At 40.0% G+C, this 22,276-nt stretch overlaps 2 protein-coding genes across 2 annotated transcripts in view; both read right to left on the bottom strand.

Annotated features, from left to right (window-relative positions):
* Nucleotides 1-5,551, bottom strand: part of pcsk2 (proprotein convertase subtilisin/kexin type 2) — a 28,125-nt gene extending 22,574 nt beyond the window's left edge. Inside the window, exons 1-2 of the mRNA XM_080507470.1 lie at nucleotides 5,201-5,551; nucleotides 3,327-3,440 (exon numbers count right to left, since the gene is read on the bottom strand). Of these exons, the coding sequence (XP_080363596.1) occupies nucleotides 3,327-3,440; nucleotides 5,201-5,386 (300 nt within the window). The 5' untranslated portion in view covers nucleotides 5,387-5,551. The remainder of the gene's footprint in view (nucleotides 1-3,326; nucleotides 3,441-5,200) is intronic.
* A 13,786-nt stretch (nucleotides 5,552-19,337) lies between these two features.
* LOC308138815 (otoraplin-like) lies at nucleotides 19,338-20,547 on the bottom strand. The gene is made up of 4 exons (XM_080508072.1): nucleotides 20,387-20,547; nucleotides 20,108-20,247; nucleotides 19,752-19,862; nucleotides 19,338-19,661 (listed from the first exon to the last, which is right to left on the bottom strand). Exons 1-4 carry the CDS (start codon nucleotides 20,499-20,501, stop codon nucleotides 19,638-19,640), a joined length of 390 nt encoding a protein of 129 aa, XP_080364198.1. The 5' UTR covers nucleotides 20,502-20,547; the 3' UTR covers nucleotides 19,338-19,637.
* Between the last annotated feature and the right edge of the window lie 1,729 nt (nucleotides 20,548-22,276).

Below are 22,276 nucleotides of genomic sequence, written 5' to 3'. Positions count from 1 at the left end.
CAGTAAGGAAGCTCTCAATCTGAAATGTATTATCAATAAAGACTCTGCTATCACCAAGGTCTTCGGGGAAAAAAAATTTCATTTGAAGGTTTAGGTCCCTTTCTGTCGCTTTCTTCCTCTCTTTATATGCAATTGTGTGTGTAACATTATGAATAAATCTATATCTTAAGTGCCTCATTGACAAATATCCTGTCAGTGCTACTCTCATCCCTGAATTACAGACCCTTACAATAAAAAAAAAGCTAAATGTGTTTTTCACATTTTCAAAGCAACATTTTAAAAGTGAGAACTGTTCCTTTTACACTTACCTTTAGCAAATCCACTCAGTTGTGACTCAGAGAACCTGGCATTGTCTGGTGTGTTTACCACCTCAGATTAGAGACCAGAGCAGCACTTAAGACATCCCCCTAAAAGGGCCAAAGCCTATTCATCCATATCTCCTCTTTATGGTATGCTCCAAGCAATCAGGAGGGACACACATTATAAATCAGCACACCATCAAATCAGCCGAGAAAAACTGAAGAAACATATGTTGATGTGTTTTTATATGCACTGTATGTATGCTGTTATCTTTTTATGAATCTATAAATGTTTTTGTTCTGAAACCACCTGCAGCTTTTCTTGCAGTATCCCTGCATCCACACCCCCATCTCTTCATCCATCATTAATTTGTTCCATCACTTGGCAGGAGAGCCGGTATTTCCCCCCCGAGACTGCATGTCATGCTGCCCACTCAGAACATCAAACAGTGCCCATGCACCACCATCACTGTCCGCCTTTGCCGGCTCACAACGCTTCAGTTCATCTCAAATCAAAGAGCTGCAGCGTCTCTCCTTTTTTTCCTTGTCCTCATTTCCCTCCAGGCTTTCCTAAGCATACATCTTTTTGGGGTGAGGGGATGCTGCTCATTCACAAGCATTTATTAAATGTCCTGCTTGTTACTTTTTTACTATAATCATGAGTTTTCAAATGCTTGTTTTGTAACATAGACAGAAAAAAATTAAAACAGCACAGATGGAGGAAATGGGCGAGCCATGCACATGTGAATAAACAAACATCTCACTGGGACTTGAGATATGAAAAGACACGTCAGGACAAACCTACATTGAGGAAGATGAGGAGGAGAGACAATTATAGTGGTTGAGTCAGAAGTGGGTCAACGTGCTCCACTAATCCTGGAAGAACGGCTCCTGGGACACCGTCCAGTTCGCTCATTGTGGCTTCGCAATTAGGCTTGATTGATATATGTTTAACGATTGTGGGATGCCTCCTTCAAATGTAAAATTAAACAGACCACTACAAAATGTGATACTTTTTAAATCCTTATATAATTCTGCTGTGGTTTTCAATATATTTATGTGCATAAATCTTAAAATGCACATCCATATCCATCCATCAATCCATCGTCTATAAACAAGGGAAAGAAAACTCACACATACGCACAAAGAGAACACGTAAACTCCAAACAGGAGAAGCTATTCAAAACTCAGACTCAAACTAGGGAGTGATAAAGTGTGCCAATCATTAAACCTTTCTGTTATCCCCACACCCAGCGTTTTCCAAAATCTGGACTCACAAAATGACCTCAACCACATGTTTTTGGACTGGAGTGCCCATAGAAAACCCCATACATACACAGGAAGAACATGCAAACGCCATATTGGAAACCCAAAATCCTGCACAGACTGACAAGTACTACAGCACTGTGCAGCTTCCAACATCCTAGTTTAAAGGAATTTATAATATGAATATAAACGTATGCTTCAGAAATTCAAAAGCGACATTACCACATCCCGATGAGATAAATGGGCAACTCGCTGAAAAACCATTCAGTCCAAATATACAACAAAAATCCATAAATGCGGTGTCACATAGAAGCTTGTCAAGCATTCGACGAGAAACCAAGCATGTGGAACACAGAACCTGCCCATGTCTGTGCCATCTCGCTTCCATTAGCAGTATTAGCTTGGTGGAGTGGCTCGCATTTATTTTCATTAGCACCTCTCACAACCACAATTAGAGAGGTTAGTTGATTGTGAGCAGCAGGACCTCCACTTTCACTGCCTCCAGCAGTGGACAGACCTCAGCACATGGGGCTCAGCACACAGCCAAACTTTGTTATTCAGATAAGAGTGCAAAGATGCAGCAGATCTCTCCGTCTTGTATTGAGAAGAAACTACTCTGTGTCAACAAGCTCAATATGCAAGATTACTTCCCAGCTATAATCAATGCAGATGATCTCAAAGCAAATACATTGCGTTGCGTCTTTATTTTACATTTCTTTCAGGATATACTGTGTTTTGTGAGTATTGAACCAAAGGCAAAAACTATGAGATTATTATCCTGTGAGACAAAACAATCAACAATGTAATATGCACATAACATGTACATAATGCGATTAACATAAATCAGGATGTTAGAAATGTATAATACACAGTACACACATGCACATGCACACCAATGAGACGTTTGTAGACTACTCACGGAAAATAGAATAGAATAAAAAATGTGTAGTTTCGAAGTATAGATGATTATTCACTCTTTCTGCTATTCAATATGTATTAGTAAACTGATGATAAATGACAGCATGTAAAAAATTATAATGATGATGATGATGATGACAACAACAACAATAGAGGGCTGGTCAATCCTTCAGTCTTTAGAAAGAAATCACAATCTCATCGGGGTACTTCTTTGGTGGACAAAGGAGGAATTCATGAAAAAGAAAACACAAAGCTAAAAAACAAACATATATTTGAATAAAACAAGCAAAATGCATGTTTGAGTTAAAAGTAAAATGTACTGAATGATTTCCAGTTGGAGGATAAATATTCGCATTTAACATATTTTCCCATCACCCAGGTGGCACAATATATCTTTTATTTAATTTTTTTTATTTTCTTACGATAACAGAATAAATAAAATCAGACATCAGAAAAAGAAAGGATTTGTGATACTTCCTATTTTTAGTAGAAGGGGGACGATAAACACACCGTGAAACATCCCACTCAGAGTGAACCTGTCATTGTGGTAACATCAGTAGAGGTCTCAGTTTGAAAACTGAACACAATATTCCATATGAGTTGTGTGTTTTGTTTTTTGAATTTTGTGATGAGATCTTTGCTGTCAATCATCTCAGAAGGTGAAAGAAAACATGTTTTGTTGACGTTGTGCCTCCAGCTCCCTTAAGGTTAGAGGCCTGACTGAGGCGGTATCTCCACACTAATAGTAACATTGTGTTTTAATGCAGACTAAACGAGAGGCCATGCTACTTGAGGCACATGCGCAAAGGTAGCAGGGCCTTTGCGTCGTGCGTGCAGGCTCACCCTTCTGTCCTTCTGGAGCCGCTGCCTGCTGCGAGTGCTGTGAGTGCTGCGTTTGCTCCGCCTCTTTGAAGTGTCCTGAGGATAGAAGTGAAAGAGTCCTTCTCCGAAGGGAAGCTAGGTAAAAAGGAAAAGATACAGACAAGTGAAGAAAATGCATCACGGTCAAAAACAGACATGAAGGAAAACACAACAGCAGCAATCAGAAAGTATGAATGGCAAATCAGAATACAATGGGCCCTAAATGGAAGAGAAGCACAGGAGGTCATCCTCCAGGAGGGAACAAGGGCACTGATTCTCTGGCTTTCACCGAGGGTCTATTTTAAGGCACCGGAGAACAGTGCTGTAATCAACCATAATAAATCACAAGGGCAGGGAAATGAGATGCATCATCCCGAGCTTTCCCTCCAGCGCAGAGCACAGATTAAAGACCCCCTCACGCTTTAGTAACAGCCGGGGTGCAGGTCAATCCTCAAAATAAATGCTTTCAGATGTGCCTGTCAGATCCAATGTGAAAATGTAATACCAGTGGAGGGATCGAGATTATTCTTATCTTCCCCTGCTCTTTATAGTGCAATATTGCAGCCAAAAGGCCTGTGCATGCCAAACAAAGGACAAACGCCAACGTGGAATACGGCACATCCTCTGAATACTCTTTAATAATTAGGCTTATTTTATGTTGGGTGATCCCCCATCTTCCTGATATTTTAGATACTGTTGTGTTCCAGCTCTGTCTTCCAGTCTAGTTAATTAGACAGCAAATGGAGAGAATTTAAACACAGACATTGCTTAATGGTGTATATCTCATTAAGACAAATATAGCCACAGATTACATAACCTCGGAGGCAGTAGATGGCAGAGAAGATCTAGAGCCTACAAAAAAAAAGCGAACAAGCAATCACAGAATTGGTGATCATTAAGATATAGCTATTATGATGCATTCCAGATAAAAACAGTTTGATTGTGAATGTAAACAAAGAAAATACAGAGAATCTTGATTCAGAGCGGCACAGACACCCTTCTGTCCGCTGCTACACCTCACTGACTAAGGCTCCAGCCAATTTCACCCACACATTTATTTTGATATGTGACAAGAACACACACTGCCAGCGAATGATTCCCATTGGCCTGCCATCAACGGCTTGCTATGTCGTTTGACACATTGTGAGGTTTTATATACTGTACATAGCAGGCTTTTTAAAACAAGTTTTGTCCCAGGTGAGGATAATCCCATAACAAAGAAGGTTCATGAAATGTTAATACTCTGTATGGGAAATCTCATTCAAAGCATGTTGCCATTTTACAGAAATTAGTTCTTTTGGAAATAAATAAATGTGCTGATTATCACTGTTAGATGGATTTGAGAAGATAAATACATAAAAGGGCGAAAATGTAAGCAGAACGGATGTCAAAGATGAGCTCACAGCACAACTTTGTGCTTTGAGAGAAACCCCTGCTGGGGCTTTATCTGATTTTTAAAGAGCATCTCTCTGTCACAGATGGCTGCAGGTGTTTCTTCTTTGAAGGATACTGAAATTGAATACGTTTTGAAACATGATTTAATTTGGCCAGTATGCCAGAGGACACAGCACCAAGGAGGGCCTGGTGACGCCATCACCTGAAGGAAAAGTGCAACGAAGTCAAAACAAAAAGAGGAATAACTGCTCACCGCTAAACTGATTACAGGGTGTTTGACTTCTCTGCCACTGAGAAAGGATCGACTGGTCGCCAGATATGCATACTAGCATATTCTATATTTTTGTCATTTGTCAATTCAATCATGTATTCATGCTGGAGAGGCTTTGTGTGGGTTTGTTTTGGATTTTTTTTTATTATTATTTTTTTTTTTTTGGGGGGGGGGGGGGGGGGTCCCCTACCTTCCGGGCACTCTGGAACCCATGTTGTGCTGCAAGTTGGTGCGCCTCATCCTGTGCGTCCTCGTGCAACTGAACCAGGAGGTGGTGCGTTAACGCTCCCTCTGCAGCGCGGCTCGCGAGCAGCAAAGCCTCCAGGATCACTACAATTCCCACGGCTGTCCCATATCGGGGAGATCCAGTACGCATCGTGTCTGGCTTCTTGTCGGTCCGCCTGCCCGCCTGCCTGCCCGTCGGAGTCAAGTCAAGTGCGCGGGATGCTCCTCGATGGAGGGAAGAGCAGGATGAGGAGGAGAAGGACGTGAAGAGGGGGAAAAAAATCAAAGCTTTTGCGGGCGCATCTCCGCCACTGGAAGTTGGATTCCAACCGAGCCGCTTCAAGCCGTCTGCTTCGACTGGGGCGGTTGCGTGTTGTGGACCCAAACCTGCATCCTCAGCTTTCTATCTCTCCTCCTCCTCCTCCTCCTCCTCCTCCTCCTCCTCCTCCTCCTCTTCCTACTCCTCCTCCTCCTCCTCCTCTTCTTCTCATCCGTAATTCATTTACCTTCCTCGCTCGGGTAGTTTCTGCGCGTGACGTCGTACCAATGGGCTCCGGCGGGTGTGCACCCCCTCCAATACGTTTCCTCTCCGGATGAACTCCGGGCCACTTTTCAGCACCTTGGACATTTCCTCCCGAAGCGTTAATAAGAATGAGATTGATTAGTGTCTCACATACCATCCAGGGTTAGTACACCATATGCCCTGACCTTTCTGCATGCTATTATATTCCTTATGTCATGTTCCTTCATTGTACTAAACACATTTCAGACGTTTTACCCCTTTCCGTGCGGTGGAATGTAAGAGCAATGCTGCTGGATTGTAATTGGTCATTTGGATGTGAACAGCAAAGCGCTGAGCTTACAAAAGCTGCTTTAAAAAAAAAACTTCCTTCCCATTCCCTACATTAACAAGGTAGAAGATATGTGATATAGGGATGCTGTGAAGTGATGTAACAATGCAAGGAAATGGAAAGCAGAGGGAAGAATACATTTTGGTATCTCGAAAGCATCTTGCAGTCAGTTCAGACTTAAGGACTTGATGGTGGTCACCTGATGTGGCAATTCATTGCCCTGACTTGAGTAAAGATGCCCCCAGAGTCCCCTTCATTTATTGGCCAATTTGAGAGTCAACGTGTTCTCCAATTAGCAGGACACCCCATTTGCTTTTATGCATAAGCTGAAAACCAAGAGCCCAAGAAGGTTTTTTTTCCTCTTCTTTGGTTCTTTCCAGCCATGACCAATATTATCCTGTCAGTCCCTGAAGTCCTCATTAAGAACAGTCACTTCTATGCTTGAAGTGTCTAGCACATCAGAACAAAAAGATCTTGAACAAGTGCAAAAACACGCTGCTTAAAAATAGTCTCACCCATCTCAGTGCTTCCCCTCCATTTCCCAGAAGGAAATAAATTTCAAGAATTAGCTCCAATAACCCGAACGGATATGGAGGAACACGGAGAAACTCTCATCAAATGGTCTTCTATACATTTTTAGCAACAGCTCGGGTTCATCTTTGTAAAGTCTGTGTGCACCCATTTTAAAAACATCAATCTATCACCATAATGGTGGACTGTCAAATGTTCACACTGTTACATAACATGATCTAAAAGGTGGTATAACAGGGGGGCTGCATCAAGCCACGTGACTTTGTCATCAGGGACAGCTGAAAAAAAAAACTAAACATAATGAAGGTGAATTCTCTATAAGTGAACCACTTTACTAATCACTGTTTCCATGGTCTTTGCAAACCTCCTCCCACACTGCTGTCATTCTGCAGCTAAGAGATTATTTATTTTGTTTGGGAAAGCCAGCATCCCTCTCCTCTGCATCGGCGTGACTGACCCACACTGCTGCTGATTCACACAGTGGATGAAATATCTGCTAAACAAACCCACAGAATATTCTCCTTTCAGAGACATAAGAAACAGGCTTTAGTGTTCCTTTAAGTCTCACTCTCTTTGTGTGAACTAAGAGATATTGTGTCTAGTTTTCACAGGTAAATATAAATAGATTATGCACAACATATAGGTCAAGGTAGCAGGTCATGTCTTGATTTTGCACAAGTGGAACTCACTGACACAACTTGGAATTGTTGGAATTGTTGTGTTTCGGATTTAATGCCAAGCTTATGGTTGCTCCCTAACGTCAACGTCCTCTATGGAATTATGTTTCTTCCAAGAATCTAATCAAAGTTCTTATACTGTATATTTCACTTGGGTTTTCAAACATGTATTCGAGACAGAATTATCAAAAATACATGTTAGAAACCCAGGTGAAATATCCAACAAATTAATACATCTCAGGAAGAAACCTCATTTTCTTTAGTACAGACTTGGGACTTCATTCAATCACCTCACATTTTGTATTGTATCCTTGTTTTCCCTTTTGTTTTTATTTTATTGTCAACGAGCCCTTGATATGACTTAGATTTGGATTTGTATCTTCAACAAAAGGAAGTGTTATAAATTATGTTTTGAAACATAAGTTGAAATACTTTCTCACTTTAATATTTCTTTGGGTTAGAGACTTAGAAGACCAGTTTTGTTTGAGATCATTCTACTTTTAATCTTTTGTTCTGCAATTTCTGTGTGGTAACAGAAACATAACAGAAATATGCTCATTGCAGCGGGTGAAATAGTGAAACAGTCTTGTGCCAGGTAAACCTGAAGTACAAGGTTAACTACTCATTTAAAGCTCTGCCTCCCAATGTTATTTCACACTATGTGAGCAGAGTAGACAACTTTTTATTATAGGCTGCCTGTGCGGAGAGGTCATAACATAAATAGAGTTGTTAAAATGCATGGATGTGCACCTGCAGCAGTGTTGAAGGAGGACTTGAAAAACACGGATCTTTAATTTTTCATTCTCGCCTCAGGCTGGTGGGAATGCAGGTTGTCTATCAGAATTTCAGTGCGAGCAAAAGAGATTTAACTGGCAGTTACAAGCTGATGCTCAGCGGATCATCACGCATGCACACACCAAAACACACAGATCATAACACCATAACAAATCCTCTGCAGTCCTTGCCACCAACCTTTAAAACAGACAAGAAGTAGGGTTGTACTGATCTTGTACTCTTGCAGGCCATCGTGGGTTATGGATGTCAAAATCAAAAACCCTTCAAAAAAGAACCAGTGGGTCTGCAACATTTTTTTTCTCTATTTCAATTCATAATATCCAACCATGAGGCAAGCACACGGAAATGCAGATGCTTGAACGTGACTGTAAATTATGTTGGCAAACCTGATAATCAAGTGATGAGCCTTTTAAAATATAACAGTTTACACCTCCGTTAGTGTCACACAAATTAAGAAACCAGGTTAAAAAGAGCAAAGACAAAGGTCTTATCCTATCCTCTAGTTAAGCTGTCGTTTCAGAGCCAATTCCACACTTTACTGCTCTGTCAGTGCCAGCCAGTGTTGTGGGATGTGATGTGTCTGAGAGAGTCTTGGGATTGTGGTTACTATATCCGCATTGATTGCAATGCGGAATGCGTTGGGAGCTTCACATTTGATGGTTTTATTCGTTCTCTTTCTCTGTCTCTTGCTCTATCTTCCTTGCTTCATTCTGCCTATAGTAAGCTCCTGTCTGCCTCTAGTTGTGCGAGATAAGATACCGGCCTTCAAAAGTGGACAGATATCAAAACACACCCTGACACCAGTGGTTTTCATAATGGAAGTGCAGTGACAGGTGATGACATATTATTACTTCAGTGTCTTGTACTTACTATCGCTCGATTTGACTATAACTGTGGTCTCTTGGACACAAATAGCACATAGCAAAAAGTTAATCTTCTTCAGCTATTGAAAGCTCAGCCTAACCTATCGCATATTATGTGTTAAAATTGATGCGGGAGCTAAAACGCTCCTGATTTTGATTTTCAGACATATTCACCATGGAAGTCAGATTTAATTGCAGCCACTTAACAGGCAGGCTTGGCTGTAATACTGTGTCGTGAAGATCTTTTACTTCCATCAGAGCAGCTGGAGCGGCTGGAGCAGCAGATAGCACGGTGCAGAGGAACGACACGGGGTTATGCTGGACTTAATGCGCTGTGAGACATGGCACGCAGCATGGACAGCTCAGGTGGAAACACCAGCCCGATTTGTCATGAACCACACAGTTCAGCACCGGAGATAATTAAATTGAACCCATCATTCTTATTCTTCCTTGCACATCCCCATCTTTTGTATCATCCCTTCCTATTTCTATCTCCCTCTGCCCCCTTCTGCTTCAAAGCAGTATATCATGCAACATTTCTTCACTCCTCCAGCTCCTCAGAACTGTCATGTTGTCACACAAGTGCTGTTTACATCCCCCCTGGAGGTCGGGGGGAGTCTCTGGAAAGACTGTTCTGTCCTGTGGGAAGCACATAATTCAGGTTTCACCACACCCCACAGCTTTCATTCGTGAGGTCCGGCACCAGGCGAGATTGTTGTGATGTTTTGATTTGTGTCTCTGCAGGGTCCTACTTTATGTGGATGCTATTGATATTACTGTGTGGTTCTGCTTGGCCATCAGATAAAATTGAACATCATATAAACTGTGATGGACTGCAATGCCCGTGTTAATAATCCAATACATGCCATACATGCACTGAGTCATATTTGAATCATATTGGATGTGTAAGTCTATCCTGACATAAACAGAGTGAGGTCGTATTTTCTGTGTTGTAAAACAGAAAGGAATTGAGCAGATGCTTTTGCAGTGATAGCATAAAATGCAGCTCTTATTTGATCATGTACTTAATGTGGTTATTCATTGTTAGGTTTAAACCATCGGGTGATGCTTTTTCGGTTTTTGTACCATTTGTTGCATTGTGATTGTAATATAAATTGGACTAGCTCATATGTGCTTTACCAACTGAAGAATTTTGACATAATCGCATTCGAAGATTCAAACTTTACCAGCCTTTAAGATTAGATTACCTGCTCTTCCAGCTGAGCCACAGGTACTGAATGAAGAATATATACAGAAAACACACTTGAGAAAACCACGTGGCAATCATATTCATGTTAAACTCCAATAACAAGCCTTCTGTTAACATTAAATCACATGAGCACTGACATAGGCCATGCACTTCAATCACAATGTTAACCAATCAGCTGCTTTATATATTATTCTCAGTCTGAAAATAAAGATATCCTGAGCTTTTTTTTTTTAGTTTTTACAAGAAATTACAAGAAATCTCTCTCTCTCTCTCTCTCTCTCTCTCTCTCTCTCTCTCTCTCTCTCTCTCTCTCTCTCTCTCTCTCTCTCTCTCTCTCTCTCTCTCTCTCTCTCTCTCTGCATAAATGCTTGAATTAATACCTGTTGAACTGAATATGTTCTTGGAGTTTAAGCAAAGACTCAACATCAATATGGAGGACAAATATCCTGTATTACCAAATCATGTATTCTTTATGGGGGAGGGGGGATGGAGGTGCTGCAAGAGCAAAGGTACCACCTGCATTGATATTCAAAGCATAGCCTGAATATAAATTCAGTTTAATTGGAAAAGAAAAACAACTGTGCGAGCAAAAGATTATGCATAATCACAATAATTATTTCCCTCTGTGTATTACTTATTTTGAGGTGAGTATTCAGCGCCTTCTAATGAATGCACCATGGAGGAGGGAGCAAGAGGACATGCAAATTAGCTTTAGAGATTAATCACGTTTGAGAGAGGAAGAGAGGATGGGGGGAAAAAGGTAGAGTGATTTGATTAATTAGCAATTTCACTTGGCTTGTGAAACAGCCTGGTTCATTGTTTGCCAAGAAACATTCATATGTCTGTGGTGAGGCTCTGTAAAGATTATCGATTTTAACATTTCAGATACCTTATTGCTCATATCTCTTTTTCAAAGAGTAAAGTGGCTCTGATTTCTGTTACCACAAAGGTAGAATGATTATTTTTCTGTCTCTTTATGCTAATTGGAATGGCAGCGTCAACCATGAGCTTTACTTCGACTTGAGCCACTTGCCAGCAGCTACTGCTCTGTTTCAAATAACGGCATGATTTATCAAAAGACAGCAATAATCAGCAAGAAATAAATGCATGAATAGCAGTGCGTCAAAGTTCACAGTAACTTTGTGGATGAGACAAGCACCCGTGCACAGCATATATCTAGACATGATGTCGATGTCATGACTGCAGCGGTGTAATTGTCATTACCAGTATATCATGCCGAGTGCCCCCAACATGCCAGAATCAGTCACCTCAAACACATTTGTGACTGATGATTTTGATTGGACACTGTGGCAAACATTATCCCAGACGTAATTTTTCTAATCAAGCCTCCAAGTACCCAAACTGGACCTTGCATCCAGCACTGCCAACTTTCCCATTACTTACCATATTCTCATTAAGACAACAGTAAATTCAGCCATCTACAATCTGAGGGATGAGCAATTATCAGCTTTAGTTCAGCTTTGTCAGCGCTGACGTTTGCCAATGCAGTGTTAAATGTCGCTTGCCTTTTTAGCGAGTCTGATGATCAAAACACAACAGAAAAATAGTCATAGGTTACTGATGGTAAGATAATGGTCATAAACAACAGAATACCATGTCCTCTGTCTGGACTTGCATGTGGAAAAAAAAAAGCATGACTCATATTTACAAATATTATTGTATTATTGTCGTACTTTAAATAGAGTGTAAAATGTTCACATCAGCCATCCAGCTTCAGAGATGGCCTTTTCTAAGGAGCTAATTTCTAATGTGTCTGTGACTACAAGAGGTGGAAAGGGCCAAGTGACCTTGGCAGGATATAATGACAAAGAGGTTGTCTCACACAAAAAGCATACACAGCAGTCTGTGTGTGTGGGCTCTGATGCTCTTTCCATTTTAAAAGGACATTAGGGCTAATGGTAATAGTGTCTCAGAGGTTTCCAAGCCTCTTAGCAGTATTGTAGTACATACAGTACTTGCAGTCAAAGAGTAATGTCCATTAAGAAAGTAAACAAAACTGTATTTTTTTCAAAAGCCACACGGGGCACAGGGTAAACATGGCTACACCACAAGCAATTAGTGACATATCATGTTCTTTAACTGTTTACCAATGCACAAATTCCGATATATTTTGATCATCAAAGTAAATAGCCGGAAAATAATGAATAAAACGTGACATTTTCTGTTAAAAAAAAAAAAAAAAAGGAGGAGGGGGGTCTAATGACCACAACATTTCCATTAATTGATAGGACCTCTTTTACGCATCAGTTACTGAAGAAGGTTTTAATGGATGAATTCAAAAAAAAAAAAAAAAATCATCATAAAAAACAGCATCAAATGTGGATACATGCTTTTCCAGGTTGCTAAGCTGGCTCGTTCTGCTTCCACCCTTTTGTGTGTGAGCACTGCACACGTCAGCAGGAGCCGAGACACTCATGGAAACATGGAGTTTGGTGCTTTTCATCAGACTCTTAACATAGATGTGAAAACCCACGTCGCTTGAGCCAGCCTGGGATTAGAGATGGCCACAGTCTCTGTGCAGCTCAGTCAGCGCACTGAGCTGCCAGCCGCTGAGCGATAAGCCTGCCATTCTGTCCACTGACTGTGAAGTCAGCACAGCTAATTAGCAGCACTGTCCTGTGCTGATTAATTTATTCCGTGTGGCCTCATTTATTTAATCAGGAATACGTAATTCATTTGAATACAGTTAAATTGTTTTCACTCCACAACTTTACTAACCGTGTCCACCTTATAGTGCAGTTCACCACATTATAACCAGTCAAGTGTGCAGTGGTTGATGCACATTGCTTCCTTCAACGCCGCCCTCACAGATCCATCATGCCATTGTAAAAACAGGCTGGTGGCAAACTGTGTAAATACGCCGGGCACTAGCTCCTCCATGAGGGTCAATAAAACTACAAGCTGAAATGCATTTAGAGATTCTCAATGAGAATCTCATTGTTCATTCCACCCCTGCGATTTGTGAGGATACCCCAGCCAATCAATACAAGGACCATTAGGCTTAACAAACCCAGTGTGTCTATAAACTGTGGGTGAGCTCTCCAAGACAACCTGCCTACCTGAAAAAGCTCGGAGGTAGGTGATTTACATAAAGCAGGATGCAATTTTCCTCTGACACACTGTACTGTGTCACTTACCTGCCTCTTATTGCCAAGAACATTTTACTTCTCACCATAATGTACAAGTCATAACGTGGATAAACACTCAACAAATGCATCCGTGTGTGCTCTGTTTATACTACGATGTTGACTCTGATTTGACATTTGACATTTAGCACAATGGAGCAACACATGAATAATCCCCCATATGTTATTTTACTGCAGTTTGATTCATTCTGGGGGGGTGGGGGGATATGGAACAAATACAATATAGAACCTAACATCTTATTAAATGAAGTAAATTAACTAAATTCTTCAAGAAAAGTTGCAGACACTCGTTTACATGGATTTCTGATAGTGGACTCTCTCGGCCTATGATGGACTGGAGGCCTCTTCACAGTTTATAAATGCATTTGTTCTCAGCTCCAATAGTTGGATTGACAAGATGAATGAAGCTCATATCTTGCAAACTAGCCATTAAGATTTTTCATTTTTGTTTCATTTCCATTGATAGATTGTTCAATTTACAAATTAAATGGGCCGGTCATCAAACCCCAAGCAAAAACATGTCCATATTTTAGTAACTATTTCAATTTTCCAGTTTGTCACAGAAAAAAAGTACATTGGTTGCAACAGTAACTTTAAGGCTCACACTTTCATCTCATGATGAACAAAATAATAAGCATGAAAGAACAAAATTACAATACAAAATCATATGCATTGTAATCTATCACTTAAATCTATATGCATACATAGTCATTAGAATTAAAAGGAATAAATAAAGGTACTGTCAACAAAATCCAAGTTCACATTATAAGAATGAAGGAGGAATTGCCAAGACAAATAGCTCAGACTGCTAGGAGACAGTCATTAAGGGAGAAAGGAGGAAGAAAGAGTCGAGAAAAGAACTGAAAATAGGCACAGTGTGATCCAGAGGCAGCACGGAAAAATCAATGAGCTTGTTAAAGCAAAGTTCAACTTAAGATGAGCTACCTGAAGCTGCAACTTTCATGAGTAATGCTATTTGTTTCTTTGTGCCAATATGTGCTAATGCTTCCACAGGAATGAAATAAAATAAAATAGAATAGAATAGAATAGAATAGAATAGAATAGAATAGAATAGAATAAAATAAAATAAAATAAAATAAAATAAAATAAAATAAAATAAAATAAAATAAAATAAAATAAATATTTTTTGTCAAAAACACGAAGACACACAGGACACAAACACATACTTCACGGGTGAATCAGACAGTACAGAGGAAGAGCTGACAACCCACTAACACATGCTTAAAATGTCATTTCCACGAAACCTTCAGGTTACTACAGTGACAAGTAAAACACCGAGGAAAGTTGGAGGGGGAAAAACAATTTATTCAGGTGTGAGAACAATGTAGCTGACAGGACGAGGCGAGACGAGGAAGCAACGGGAAGAAATAAAGTGTGAGGGTGCGAGAAAAATCATCAACAACCCTTCTTGTCCACTATAGTGAGCTGTTCTTCACACTCAAACCTTGTAGAAGATTGTCAACAATGTGTTGGAGGTGTAGGTTCACTGAGCAACCCTTAAAACTGGATTGCTCTGTGAACAAATGAATCACCAGTGAATGTAACTGATCCTGCTATTAATGAATTGTTATCCTTGTTTTATTTCGAATGCTGGTTCTCAGATGACTTCTTTGGCTCCACCAGGAAGGAGCCGAAAACATCAAGCAACAAGAGTCCCAAGCCGTTTGGTGGGTTGGACACACAAGAAATGAAATCAATTACCTCTTTGTGTGGATGTGTGACAGAGAAAATGAGGGGAATTACACTAGCCTGTGCAATTATATGAGTCAGAGATATAACAGAAAGCCCAGACAGAGGGAGAAGAAGAGAGTAAGATGGATATATTATGAAAGAGATAGAATATTGTTAAAACTGCACTTCTCTTCTGAATGAATCATCTCTGCTGTCACTTTCCAAAAAATGACAGCAACAGACAATAATGGAGTGTGCTGGGCAACACACACACTTGACACAAAACAAGATTGACAAATGCATTTTGAGAAGTTGACAACATTAATCAAGGCAGAAGAGCGCAACTGATCCTTAAGGCTTGAGTGGAGATTGATTCAGGTGGACTGATTGATTGATTAGTTCAAACAGGCAGTGAGATGGCATTTTCTGACATTCTTGAAGACATTTTATTCCGACAAACCCTGTCGTTCAATCCCCTCCACAGACACTCCAAATGAAGTTAGATTTTTGCCTGGAGTCGTGCATATGTACAAAAGAGTTGAGTTTCATCAAACAGGATGGTAGCAAATACATTTTCTGTGTGTCATTGTTCTGAATAAATACCATTTTCGCACAGATACAAAGCCTTCTGTTTACCCGTGGAACAAGTGGGTCGCTTCAATCAAAAGAATTCACCCTGAGTCCTTCCATCTGCAGCACGGTATATGGACTTCAAATATTCTTATTCTGTCATTTAACACCTGCCCAGCCACCCATATCATGCTGATATAATGTTTGTCTATGCTCGACTCTGGATCTCATACAAGTCTATGATGGTATATTTGAAGCAGGTTTGATGCTCTCGCATAAGACCACCAAAGCTGGAAGAAGATGATTGATATGACCTTATGTGCAACCTAGGCACAAAGAGAAACTGAATGCTCGAGTATCCGCATGCACGTAGACACAACCATAGCTAAGCCAAAACTCAACATGACGGTAGAGGAAACTTAGAAAACTATTACCAGACCAACACAGAGCAGACTGAACCCGAAAACTTTCAGCAACACCTTTCATTGTTTAAACTGCCCATCTCTGTATAATTTCTCAAACACGTCGCATTTCCTCACAGTCCTGCAAATCTATTTATCTTACATCCTGTAACTGAACACACATTCGTTTTTGGAATGTGTGTGGTGAAGAAAGGGAAGCTTCTAAAGTCTATAATGTTATGCTCAGATGCTAACCAGACCTGAAGCTGTTGATTTCTCAGCTTCATAGGGTGCTGCTGCCTGTGGAAGTGTGGGTGTGACACTGAATGTGGGGGAAACACACACACACACACACACACACACACACACACACACACACACACACACACACACACACACACACACACACACACACACACACACACACACACACACACACACACACACACACACACACACACACACACACACACACACACACACACACACACACACACACAGAGTATCTATTGTGGGCTGTATTTGGCAGCTGCTCCTTTTAGGCTTACACACATACAGAAACAAGCATGCACATACATCAATCTCTTCTGTCACACTTTGTGCCCCGTCACCATGGTAACACCCTAAAGCTACATCTGTTTGATAGAAGATTGAGTCAGTTTGTGATTTGTGTATTTTGTGAATTTCCATAAGCATAACACATACATGGTCATTCATCTTCACATGACTGCTGAGCTTTTCACGTCTTTGGGACAATGGTTGATAACAAGTGTTGTTGTTTCCCATTCACTTCCTATTGTGAATATTGTGTAATGGCTTCATTTCAATTCTAGTACGTCTGAAGTAGACGGTAGTTTGTGGATGGTAGTTCTCTCTTCTCTTCTCTTCTCTTCTCTTCTCTTCTCTTCTCTTCTCTTCTCTTCTCTTCTCTTCTCTTCTCTTCTCTTCTCTTCTCTTCTCTTCTCTTCTCTTCTCTTTCTCTTCTCTCCTCTTCTCCTCATGCCCTTCAGTTCTTTGACTGACATTTTCTGGTAGCACATTGGAAACAGGTTTGTATTGATCTGGCCCGAGATGGAGACAGGGGCAAGATTGATCCTGTGTGTGACAGCCCTATTTCCTCAACCTGGAAGCAAAAGTTCCCTAACAAATGCCTTGGGAGGATGAGAAATAACAAATGTGTCCTATTTGTGGTGGCCTCAAAAGAAAAAAAAATCAATGCATTCAGCAGTCATGTAAGAGTTTAAATGAGATGTCAGTGAAATACGTAACACAGCAACTTGAAAGAACAAATCACTTGGTCTTTTTGTCAAAATAAACTGTCTGGAGTTGAACTCCAGTTATACTGGAGTTTCATAAAAGGAGGATGTACTTTATCGAGACATTCCATTCACCACTCGATCTGAGTTAGTGCTGTGACTCAAAGAGATGAGGCACCGATGATCCAAAACTAATCAAAAAGAGATTTCAATCATCCTTTGGAAAGAACATTAACCATGTTTAATCATGACAGGCCTTTGGAAGCTGCCTGTGTGTGAGAGAAAAATAGATCAGAGAGAGACAGATGTAATCTTCTCAGGGAAATGATCATTTTACCTCTCACATCAATTGAGCATTTTAGCACTTTTGGGTTCTCTTGACATAATAATGTTGCAGTGCTTCATGAAAAATAAATGAATCTACAATACTCATGGAATTTGGAGCTCAAATTGCAGCATTTGTAGGCTTTGGGGGAAACTACAAATGCAAACTTTATTTTTAAAGCTGCAGGAGGGATTTTTGGGGGGTTTGTATGATCAATAGAAACACCACATCAAAAAAGATTGAAAAATAAATAGACAGATAATAAGGAGTCAACAGAAGGTTTGTGGCTGTGCTTTTAATGATAATTTTGTTATTAAAATGTCAATATGAGTTACTTTTGTCAACAAACCTTTTTCCTTTTCAGTTATAAATACTTGTTCAATCGCATGTATTACCTGCTGTTGAATACATGGAAAATTGGCCTCATCACTAAATAATGATTGGAATCCACATCAATGAAAATGTATCATTCCATGATCTGGTGAATATAGACATCTAACAATAGAGGATGTCAGAAGAAACTCTGCACAGTGGACTAGAAAAGATAGAACATGAAGTCTCTGCAACAGAAAAGCCTCAAAGCCTAGACTTGACAGAAGAAATGCTCACTATGAGGTATTCCTGCCCCAAGCCTTTGGTATTGTGTTACAGCTTATCACTTACCACTTCCTGGCTGTTTTGACCCGCCCTTCATGCATTCCTCATTAGGCTTCCGCTCCCAATGACACTCTTCTGCTTTTTTTTTTTTTTTTGGTGTTGGTTGTGTTTGGTTTTCTTTGAAATGCACACTCTTGTTAGTCAGTGGTTCACTTAGTTTGAGTGCATTATAGATGTGAGGGGCAAATGAGATTCAGATCACAGCATTCTGCTGCAGCGTGTCCACGGAACACACTCAGGAGGCTTCTGCAGAAGATCTTAACCACTACTTAAAGGTTAAATCAGTTGTACTCATGGACTATAAATTCATTAAGAAATTCAAATTCACTCACTCACTCACTAATTTTTAGAAATATTGTAATATGTTATTCTAATTCGCATATTTTCAGCGACTAACTGACTGATTAAATGCAAACTTAGGGTGGTCGTGGCCTGGTTAGTATAGGGGTTGTCTCTCAGTCAGAAAATTGCAGGTTCAAATCCCCATCTCCCTTGGCCCACACGTTGAAATCCTTGATTGAGTCCTTGAGAAAGACACTGAACCCCAAATAGCATAAATGTGCACGTGAATGTGATTGACATTATAAAGCAATTTGGGTACTGCTCATGCAGTGCTAAATAAGTGAAGTAAATTTACCAAACTTTAATCTATTTAAAACAAACTACATTTTGAAAGTGTTATGAGTGAAAACTACAGAAAGGTAAACCAAAAAGAAGATTGATATTCAAAAATACTCCTGGTCACCTCCTTGTCATATAATTATTGTACTTGGACTCAGTAGGGGAAGGCCTCTGTACTTGTTAGTACAAAGTAAATATGTATCATACCTTGTACCTGTCTGTCTTCCATTAATGTTTTTTAATTAAAATCCCTCAGCTCTTTCTGTCTGGTGGTCTATCTGTGTGCAGACCTTCTGCTCAGCACTCTGTACACCAGTCATGGCATCTCTGACCAATTATGTACTCTGGATTACATGTCATTGGCAAGTGAAAAGAAAAGCAGTGGACATTTTTGCCTGCTTCTTTAGAATGAATCATAGCTGTGATTCACGCCATACAAATATTGACTCTAATAACCGCATGGAGAAAACTTGACTCTTAGAAAAATTGAGACATCAGTACATTAATGCTTTAATGATTAACAACATTTCCACTGGAGCTTATTGTTAACTGCAGCAAATGTGGACCAATAATATATTTGGAGAACATTTTCATGACATATTTCTTTAGAAAAAGCAATATTTTATTCTGCAAAACATTTTCAGCATCACAGAGAGCCAAGAAGCTCACTGCTCAGCACACAATAGGGTAACATGGCACATGATGAAGATCTCTATTGTGCTTTATAGTAGCCAAAAGTTATTAAAAGTGACACTTGGCGTGAAAGAAGCTTGAGCTTGCCAGGAGTTAAATACAATAGAAGTCCATGTCCTGAAAGAAAAGGCAAAGCATAATTTGGTATATGGAGGGAGGCAAAAAACACAAGATCACACAAGATTATGCCATATCAAATAAACTCACAGTTGTTTGCTTCTCGACAGTGTCTTCTGTAAACTTCTGTGTCTCATTCACCACAACTGCTGGGAAGTATCCAATGATGCCCATCTGGTCCACATAGCGCTCACTGTAAACCTGCCAGCAAAAGTAACATGGTCCATCAAGCAAATCAATGTGCACCATAAAACATATGCTTAATTATTTATATGTATATATATATATATATATATATATATATATATGAATCCTTGTTCATTTTCTTTGCAATGAAATTCTGATTTTAATCAAATGTAATCATGCTTTGTTTATCACAGCTGATGCCAAATGTACAGATTTGAGAGTATGATTAAGTGAATGACATGCAACAAATATGCACGTACACTTCCAGACCAGAAGACTCCAGCGCCCTCCGATGGCACAAGTTTAGAATACACATAAACCATCTGACCCTTTTTGAGGTTGATGAATCTGCAGTCAGGCGCTATGAAGTCACCCAAAGCAGTGGCCACGGAGAGAACATCTAGAAAAGCACAGAGCTCAGTCAAACTTAAGTGTCCACTGCTTTACAATGCAACAAAACACATGCATTATTTTAAAGTATTTTTGTAATTTAAGAGCTTTCAGAATCCTCTGTACTTCCCTTCAACACTCTGACTTACATGAGCATTCTGCATCTCCACATCTCTTGCTGTCTGCAAGTTTATCCATCATGGTTGCCATCGTGGTCCAGTGCAGTAGTCCCACACACAACAAAATCGCCTGTAGATAAGTCATGATGCACAACTGTGGGTGAAGGTGAATGTGGATGTTTTAAGGATCTCAGAACTATGAAAGTCCCAAATAACTTTTCTGAGCCAGGGCTGAAAGGGCTGAGCCCTTGCATCACAGATTGCTTGACCAATCAGTGTTGAGTTTCTCAAATGCCAGAGTCTGGAACTTTTCATTTTAATTTCCCACCGGGGAGTTGGCTGACTTTTCTCAAATCTCCCTTTCTTGGCAGGAATAGGCAGTCACAGTTACTGTGAAAACTGTGTGTTTTCATCTCTGGAAAACAGGATACTTGTGCTGAAGTACAGTGTGTTTATGTTTAATAAGGTTTTTATAGTGGCGAAAGGCTGCAGTGACAGTACACATCTCTCCAATGTTGATGTTTGATCATTGGCTTCTTGTGAAATCTAGAAAGGAATTTGAAATGTATATTTTGATACATAAATATCTTAAGAACCAAGCCCCATCTTAAAGAGCTGTTTGTCTAATATTATCTCATCAGAACTTTGTTCTGAGAATGCTGCTTACTAGAAGTTCCTAAAGTTTCTGTAAGTACAATTGGAGGCAGAGCTTTCTCTTAGCAGGTTTCTCTGGTGTGGAAGCAGCTCTCAGTTTTAGGTAGAAAGGCTAACACCATTAAGATCAGTATTATAATTTTCCATTTTGAAAGAGGTTATAGACAACTCTGCTCAGCTCACCCTGTACTATTTTTATTTGGGTTGCTCTCTTTGTATACTGGAAGATCTTCTTTATTGCACTGAGCTGTGGACAGATACATAGTCTCATAGTGGTTCGCACTCTGGCCTCACAGCAAGAAGGTTGTGGGTTCAAATACATGCCTTTCTCTGTGGCGTTTGCATGTTCTCCTCATGTGTGTGGGTTTGCTCCAGTTTCCCTGTGTGTGCACAATGTATGAACAGTCCCTTTTTATGCTTTTTGTTCATCATTTATAACTTTCTATAAACTCAAACTGCTCTGACAAACATTTGAAAATAAAACATTTTTAAACATTTGGTATAAAAGTGAAATGCTTTTAACTCAAACTGTTTAATAAGCTGATGGCAACAAAAAGTTTTTTTCAAATCAAAACTATTTGGTGTTGACCTGAGGGATACATTCCTCAAAAAGCTCGAGGAGACTTGATGAAATGACAGTTTTAAGACTAGAAAATTCCAGAGGAAATGTTGTGTGCCTGCCTCTTGCTGCCATATTATTTGATCTCAGCATCTCCATGGCAACGGAATTGTTCATTTGATCTCCTCCATGATGTGCCTCTCCCATCCGCTTTATGTGGGACATTCCACACGTTTTGGTGTGATTTTTGTCCGTGCTCCTAACTGTGCGGGACCAATAAATGCAGAAAAGATGGTCAAAAATAATATTAAACTAAAATAGCCACCTATAGTAATCTTTGCGCATTGCCACTAAACCAGGCACAATAATTATGAAGTGACTAATCTAGACACAGTTACAAGATTGATAAAGTGAAATAATATAAAACTCATTGAATAAACACTTTACTGACGCACAGCTGTAGAAACGTTAAAGTGTCCTTTCTTGAAATCAAAACAATTCATGTTTTAGCTGATGAAACAATGTCATATTTCGTGCCATGATCTGTGGGACCTTGTAATTACTTCATTTTTTGTCTGACGCAAAACCCTGCAAAACAGTGTGCGTGTTTATGCGTGTTTTCGTTCCTCGCTCGTTGAGGTGGGCGGTGTTTCACAGGCTTATGTCAATATACACGGTAGGAAGCAACGTGTACCGCTCGGTCGCGC

Source organism: Blennius ocellaris (genome assembly GCF_963422515.1).
Source record: "Blennius ocellaris genome assembly, chromosome: 13".
Taxonomy (NCBI): domain Eukaryota; kingdom Metazoa; phylum Chordata; class Actinopteri; order Blenniiformes; family Blenniidae; genus Blennius; species Blennius ocellaris.
Note: the sequence above shows the minus strand (reverse complement) of the source record. Positions and strands in the feature narration are given on the sequence as shown.

What these genes read in the sequence shown, in the direction of transcription:
- LOC308138815 (XM_080508072.1), bottom strand. Translation starts at nt 20,501, where the DNA reads ATGACTTATCTACAGGCGATTTTGTTGTGTGTGGGACTACTGCACTGG. An exon ending in TGGAGATGCAGAATGCTCAT is followed by an intron (nt 20,248 to 20,386) that starts GTAAGTCAGAGT and finishes GTGCTTTTCTAG; the next exon opens with ATGTTCTCTCCGTGGCCACT. An exon ending in CTGTCGAGAAGCAAACAACT is followed by an intron (nt 19,662 to 19,751) that starts GTGAGTTTATTT and finishes CTTTTCTTTCAG; the next exon opens with GACATGGACTTCTATTGTAT.